At 48.7% G+C, this 6,439-nt stretch overlaps 1 protein-coding gene and 1 non-coding gene across 3 annotated transcripts in view; one reads left to right on the top strand and one right to left on the bottom strand.

The window, feature by feature from the left end:
* SLC2A1 (solute carrier family 2 member 1) overlaps positions 1-6,439 on the bottom strand; it is a 72,388-nt gene that overhangs the window by 38,968 nt on the left and 26,981 nt on the right. Inside the window, exon 10 of one of the 2 annotated variants that reach the window (XM_022575460.3) lies at positions 1,226-6,116. In XM_022575460.3, the coding sequence (XP_022431168.1) occupies positions 5,916-6,116 (201 nt within the window). In that variant the 3' untranslated portion in view covers positions 1,226-5,915. Of the gene's footprint in view, positions 1-1,225; positions 6,117-6,439 lie in introns of those variants that run through there. The other variant, XM_089894802.1, reaches the window with a different exon arrangement.
* Positions 1-6,439, top strand: part of LOC111175691 (uncharacterized) — an 82,206-nt gene that overhangs the window by 52,195 nt on the left and 23,572 nt on the right. Inside the window, exons 3-4 of the transcript XR_002644787.2 lie at positions 114-176; positions 966-1,080. This is a non-coding gene — a transcript (uncharacterized LOC111175691). The remainder of the gene's footprint in view (positions 1-113; positions 177-965; positions 1,081-6,439) is intronic.

Here is a 6,439-nt window from a genome sequence, read left to right as displayed (position 1 = left end):
TTCTTCGTCTCCCTGGGCCTGTCCTTGCTGTCTCCTCCTCCTCCCGATTCCTGCCACAAGTGCGCCACCGTGAAACTTAGTACTTATTCTTTATACTTATTTCTATCTTGCAGAGCAGTAGAAATTTCCAAGACTCGTTACTGGGGAAGGCAATGAAATTTCTGTAAGAGTCAGAGGTTTGTTTTCATAATTATCTTCCGTGGGTTGTTTTCCCCTTACAACTATATTTTCATTATAGAAAACTATATGTGTTGCAATATAGGTCCCCTCCAAGTTGTAAAGTATGTCACAGGAGGGTGGACTTGCTCACTAACTCTATGACAACTAACCTGCTAAGCATAACTGCATATTATAATGAACACAAACAAAATATCAAAACTGGGAAGTTTCTTCTTACATTAAAAAAAAAAACCCAAAACAAAACCCAAAGTCCTCATGTGACATATGAGGCCCTACATGATCTAGCATACTGCCACCTCTCTGCCCTCATCTCCCTGTCGCCCTGGTCCAGCCATCCTGGCCTCCTTGCTTGTCCTTCAACACACCAGACATGGTCCTGCCTTTGTACCTTTGTACTTGCTGTTCTCTTGGCTTAGAAAAGCCTTTCCCCCAGATTATGCATATGATTTGCTCCCTTACTTCATTCACATTTGTTCAAATATCACTCCCTCAGGGAGACCTTCAAATTATCTCATCTAAAATCAAGCCACCCACCCCACCCTCACATCCATCATCTTCTATTCTTTGGTTTGCCTTTTCTTCCCCATAACACAAATCACCATCTGATACTTTATTTGTTGATTGTTGATTGCTGGGTTTTCCCCACCAGAATGTAAGCTCCATGAAGGCAAATCTTTGTTTTGTTTGCTGCTGTATCCCCAGCCCTAGAACAATGCCTGGCACCCAGCAGGTGCTCAATAAATGAATGAAGTGAAACTAATGAAAAGATGTGGGTTCCATGACAGGAAAGAGCTTGCACTGGGAACCCTGCACCAGGTGGTTTAGGAGATGCCGACCATCAGAGCCAGAGATGACCTTGAGAAGGGAAGAGATCCCTGGGAATTCACAGAAACCTGGGGGGTGAGTACCAGACTTTATGAAGGGGGTGAAAGGGGGAATATGGAGTAACTCTAACTGACACATGCATCACACACACATTATCTTATTTCATCTTAATATCACAACAGATGAGGAAACTGAAGATCAGAAAGGTGAAGTGACTTACCCATGGTTATTCAGCTAAGTAGCAGAGCCTCGATCTGAAGTCAACTCTGTCTGACTCTAGAAACCATGTTCTTTTCAAGACACCACACAGCTGAGGAGAAAGTTTGGCAAAGAGTGTGTGTTCAGTTAAGTAACAGTTGAAGGAATGAACAAATGCTTCATAGAGAAAGTGTTAATTTGGTCTTTTTTGAGATCAAACAGCCTTATGGAGAGACCAAAGGCAGACCTGGAGAAAGAAGGAGATTGAACAAAAAGTTTTAAGATTAGATAGTTAGGTGAGGAGCTGTCCAGGGAACACTGAGTACATCAGCTTAGCTGGATCTTAGAGTGTTAATGGAGCATTTTGGGAGATAAGGTCTCCAAGGACCCAAATGTGAGAGATCTTGACTGCTCGGTTATGGAATTTGGACTTTACCATGAGACGGTGGGGAGCATTAAGCTGTAGAGTAATGTGCTCAGACACTGCTTTAGGAAGTCATTCTGGGGTGCTGGGGATGGGATTACCAAATGGATTTATTGTAATAGTCCCAGTGAAGAGTTATCGCCAAAGCAGTCAATTCTCTCTGAACCCATGAAAGGTTGAGGTTAAAACCAGCCCTGACCTAAACATTCACACAACAGCCACTAGTTGGCAGCAATGTCCCAAGAAACAGGTGAGCCAGCCTCCAAGTAGGAGCTTCCTCAGCCAACTCCTTGGGTTGTGATGGGGTATGGTCACCTGGTGGAACACAAGAGTAGTTGGGAGAACAGCCTGTGTGGAGGGAACCCCAAAGACCCACAGGGGAAGGAGTATGTGGAGGTCAGAGGACAGGGTGATAAATGCCTGGAGGATGGTTGCAGTGAGATGGGGGGCAGGGGTGAGAGGGGAGGCTGCATCTGAGAGGTAGAAACTGATTGCAAATGGCCTTGAATTTCCAGGCTAAGAAAGCTGGACATTATCCTGAGGGAAATGGGGACCCAGGAAACCCATGTTTAAGTAGAAGAGAAACATGACTAGACTTGCCTTTTAGAAAGATCACCAAGATTGCAGTGTGGAGAATGAGGGGAAAGAGACAGGAAGCAGAGAAAACAGTGAGGAGGTGCTGCAGTGATCCCCAGAGAGATGATGAGTGGTCTGAACTAGGGTCAGCAATTGAAGTGGACAGAAGGGGTCAGATTTGTAGGTGACTTAAGAAATAAAAATCATAGAATGAGAAAGAGGGCATTGAAATGTAGTTTTCACAGAAGAGAATGAATATTCTCTCCCCATTATTAAGAACACTTTCTGAATTGCTGGATTTTCTCCCTAAAACTGCAGTGGAAGAGCTCAGATCGTGGAACTTCTTTAGGTCTAAATTTACTCAGTCTGTGGTGAGAACCGGCGACAAAGGAATGACTTAGCAGTTGCCTGCCTCCCCACTGGTGGAATAACAGTCAACTGTACAGTGTGGAGAGGGCTCTGATGGAGGAAATACAGGACAGTGTGGGGTCCAGCGGGGGAACCTGATGTAGGTTTCCAGGGAGAGGAGACTTGTGAGCCCAAAATATGCAAAGGATCTCACAAAACTGTCAGTGAGCTAAGCACTGGAAAAGAAGGGAGTCTGGGAGCAGCCCCGTTATCTGTTTACCCCTTTTCGTCACAAACCGTAGGCGTCACCTTATGCGCGATAAGGTGTCCCAGGTGAGCTACATTCCCCAGGATGAAAGCGCTAACCCAGCCACGGTCGCCAGCTCCTGGAGCAAACTCACTTCCCAGAAGACAGACATGCTTAGTGTCCCTCAGAGGCTCCTGGACCCCCGCCCAGGTCAGACAGGCTGTGATTGGTAGGAGCCCGGGGCCCGCCCCTCACCAGCCCAACACTGCGGTTCTGATTGGTGGAGAAACCGCGTAGCCCCGCCTCTCCCGCCAGTCGGCAAAGGAGGCTACCCAGGTGGGTGCGCGACTGCTGAGGGGGCCCTAGAGCACCGCTGTTAGGGTCTGGGAGAGATGGAAGATCGCCCCGGCCCCAAATCTTCTACACCCGCGATGGACTGCAGTCCCTAGAGAAAAGGCGTCAAAGGACCGGAAGCTGTGCTTCCCGGAGCATTGTGGGCCCAGGCGGGGGTGGGCCGGGTCTTCCGGCGCCTGCGTGCACCTAGCAGTTTGGGAAATGGTGGCCCCCGGCACGTTGGTGCAAGCCCTGTGGGGGGCGGGAACCGGGGAGTGGGTTCTCGGGCATTTTCAGACCAGGGTGTGGAGCCCTGGCCTGGGGTGGGGCCGGGATGTTACCGGGCGCCGCCCCGCTTTGGGGCCTCGGGCGCCACTGCTTTGCATTCTTAAGCTCAGGCCTCTAGCGTGCCCCTTCCGCCCCAACCCCACCCCTAGTCCGTTTCCTTCCATCCGGTAGGAACAGCAGCCAGGGTGCCACCATAGGATTTTAAGAGCCCCGAGTGCGCACCTGGCATCCTGGGCCCGTGACTCCTCTTTGCATTACCCCTCCCGGGGGCCCTGCGAAGCAAGAGCTAACTCCTTTCAACAGAAGCCTGCTGGGGCCATGTGATAAGGCCTCCTCCATCGCACCTGGTCGCAGCCCTTCAAAGGTTAACCACCCTGCCCCCAGGCTCAGGCAAGGCACAGCCCTTCTCCGAGCCTCACTCCTGATTTGTGAGATGGGGATGGCTAACTCCTCAGATTCTCTGTACCGAATGATAATACACACAGGCGCTGCCAATTACGATGTACCCGTTTTCCCTTCTCACCCTCTCCGTACAACCCCGCTTCATGGCAAGCAGATTTTATAGTTTAACCTGTGTGCAGTTATGAAGGCTTCGACAGGCATATCCACCCCACCCCCCGATTTTGTCAGCTGAGCCTCTAGGGACAAATATCCTTGGTGCTTTTATTTCAACTGTTTTCTGAGTGCCTGCTCTGTGCCAAGCACTGTATTTAGTACTGAAGACCCAGATGAACCAAATTGACTTCTTTCCATGAAATTGAGACTAGTGGGGGAAATAGGAACTTGTGATAAAGGTGGTGATAAAAGACATGTGATAAAGATACAGTGCCACAAGAAAGGAACAAATGAAGTGCTCTTGAAATTCAGGGATTGGGAGAAGGGGGTTAGAAGTCTTTAGAGGGTGTGCAGTAGCCTATAAGCTGGATCAGAGGGGGCATTCTGAATTAAATAGATGGGAGAAGGCAGCTTGACAGCTCACTCTGCCCATGCAGTGAACATGGTTCATTTTGCTTTGGAGGGGCTGGGGGTTTGGGGTGAGGAGTGGGGTATAGGGTGGGGGTGTGTGCAGTATAATTTTTTTTTTTTTTGGCCATGCGGCTTGCGGGATCTTAGTTCCCTGACCAGGGACTGAACCTGGGCCACCACAGTGAAAGTGCCGAATCCTAACCACTGGACCACCAGGCAATTCCTGCAGTATAATTGTTAAAAGCAGGGGTTTTAGCATATTTGCTGTGAGACTTCAGGCACATTAACCTCTCTGAGCCTGTCAAATGTACAGAGATAGTACCTACCTCACATTCAAGATAATGCATATTATCTTGATGCCTGAGCATCAAGGTCAGCACATAGCTGTCATTTTTTTGAATACCAGCTGTCATACGTGAAGGAAAATGGGAATGCCTCGAATGCCAAGATTTTTAGATTTTTCTCTAGGTAATAGAGATCAAACAGATTTTTAAGCAGTAGAGGGTGTTGATCAAAGTTGCTTGGAAGTGACTGAATCTCGGAGTCAAAAAGTCTGAAGCCGCTCTAATAGTTGCTTCTTTCCCATTCCCATCCAAATCTGTCTACCCTCAACCCATATGCATTTCAGAACGATGTTTCTAAAAACCAGCCATTTATATCTGCTTAGGTAAGTTACAGAGTAAGGTGGTGTATTTACAAGTTGGTTTTTCCAGATATACTATAACTTAGTGTCTGTATTTAATATTGACAACCAAAAAATATATATAAATATCTTCCAACTATACACAGCAGGGCAGGAGTGTTCACGTCTTCTTGAATAGTGAGTTCTCAGTTTCCCATGGCCCTCCTCTCTTGGTGACCGTCTGGCCCTCAGTGCAAAGGAGACTAGCACCTGGCAGCCCAGTCTGGCCCTTCCCCTCTCCTCCCTGTACTCCAGTGCTCCCAACTGGTCTCAGGCAAGGGAAGATTAATTTGAGTGGTTGGGTAGGAAGAGACAGGAATGGGCGAATCCTAATGGAGCCTGATCCTGGAGCCTGATCCCTAGGTGGGGAGACCCAGGCCCACAGAAGGAGTGGCCAGAGCCACCTCTTGGGGTAGAAGACTCATGGTTCGTAGTTCGATTAGTGTGTCCTTGGGTCATAGGTCCGGCCCTACAGATTAGCTTGGCAAAGAAGGCAAGTGTCTAGGCAGGGCTTGGTCCCCACCCTCAGGCACTGAGCCATTCAGGGTGAAGCCAGGGATGTGGATAAAGGAGACTCTGGCTGATAAAAAAATAATAACAAAATCAGTAATAAAAAAATTATAAAACCCGTTGCTTGTCTGAATAGATCTGAGCAACAGTCTTTTGTTAAAATCCTGGAGCCATTAAAAGTCCTGAATATTCTTCTGGACATCACTACTGGCTGAAGGAAAGAGCCCCAGGCCCAGCTCTGCTGAGATCTTGTCAGTTTGAAAGTCTCATCCAGCTGCCTGTGCTCCGAGAGATCCTTGGGCTGCTGGGAGCAGACCGGGCTGGTGGTGTGGGGCACCTCACACTTGTGAATCAGCTCCCAGGGGGTGGAACAGCTCCTCGGGTGTCTTGTCACTTTGGCTCGCTCCCCCCTGCCGGAAGCCGGAAGCAATCTCATCGAAGGTCCTGCCTTTCGTCTCGGGAACTTTGAAGTAGGTGAAGATGAAGAACAGAACCAGGAGCACGGTGAAGATGATGAAGACATAGGGACCACACAGTTGCTGAAAGATACACAGAAACACTCGGTTGGAGACCTGACCCTACATTGGGCCGTAGGACCTTGGCTAAGTCACTTTACCTCTGGGCCTTTGATCTGAAAAAGGGAACACCCACCGACAACCCAGGAGCATTGGGATGTTAGTATTAGACTCCGCGGCACCTGGCATGTGATAGGAGCAGTTTCCCACAGCAGAGCAGAACAGAAAATTCAAAGATAAGGAAAGAACCCTGTGTGACTTGGGCTTCTGAGCCTGTTTCCTCCCCAGCATGATTCCCGTAAGAACGGCAGGGACAGCATTTTGCACAGTACTATGGGGTCCTGCAT

This window comes from Delphinapterus leucas, chromosome 1 (genome assembly GCF_059928025.1).
Source record: "Delphinapterus leucas isolate spDelLeu-1000000601 "Yukka" chromosome 1, BTC_Dleu_Yukka2, whole genome shotgun sequence".
In the NCBI taxonomy this organism is placed as follows: domain Eukaryota; kingdom Metazoa; phylum Chordata; class Mammalia; order Artiodactyla; family Monodontidae; genus Delphinapterus; species Delphinapterus leucas.
The sequence above is the reverse complement of the archived record's forward strand: the minus strand, read 5'-3'. Positions and strand labels throughout refer to the sequence as shown.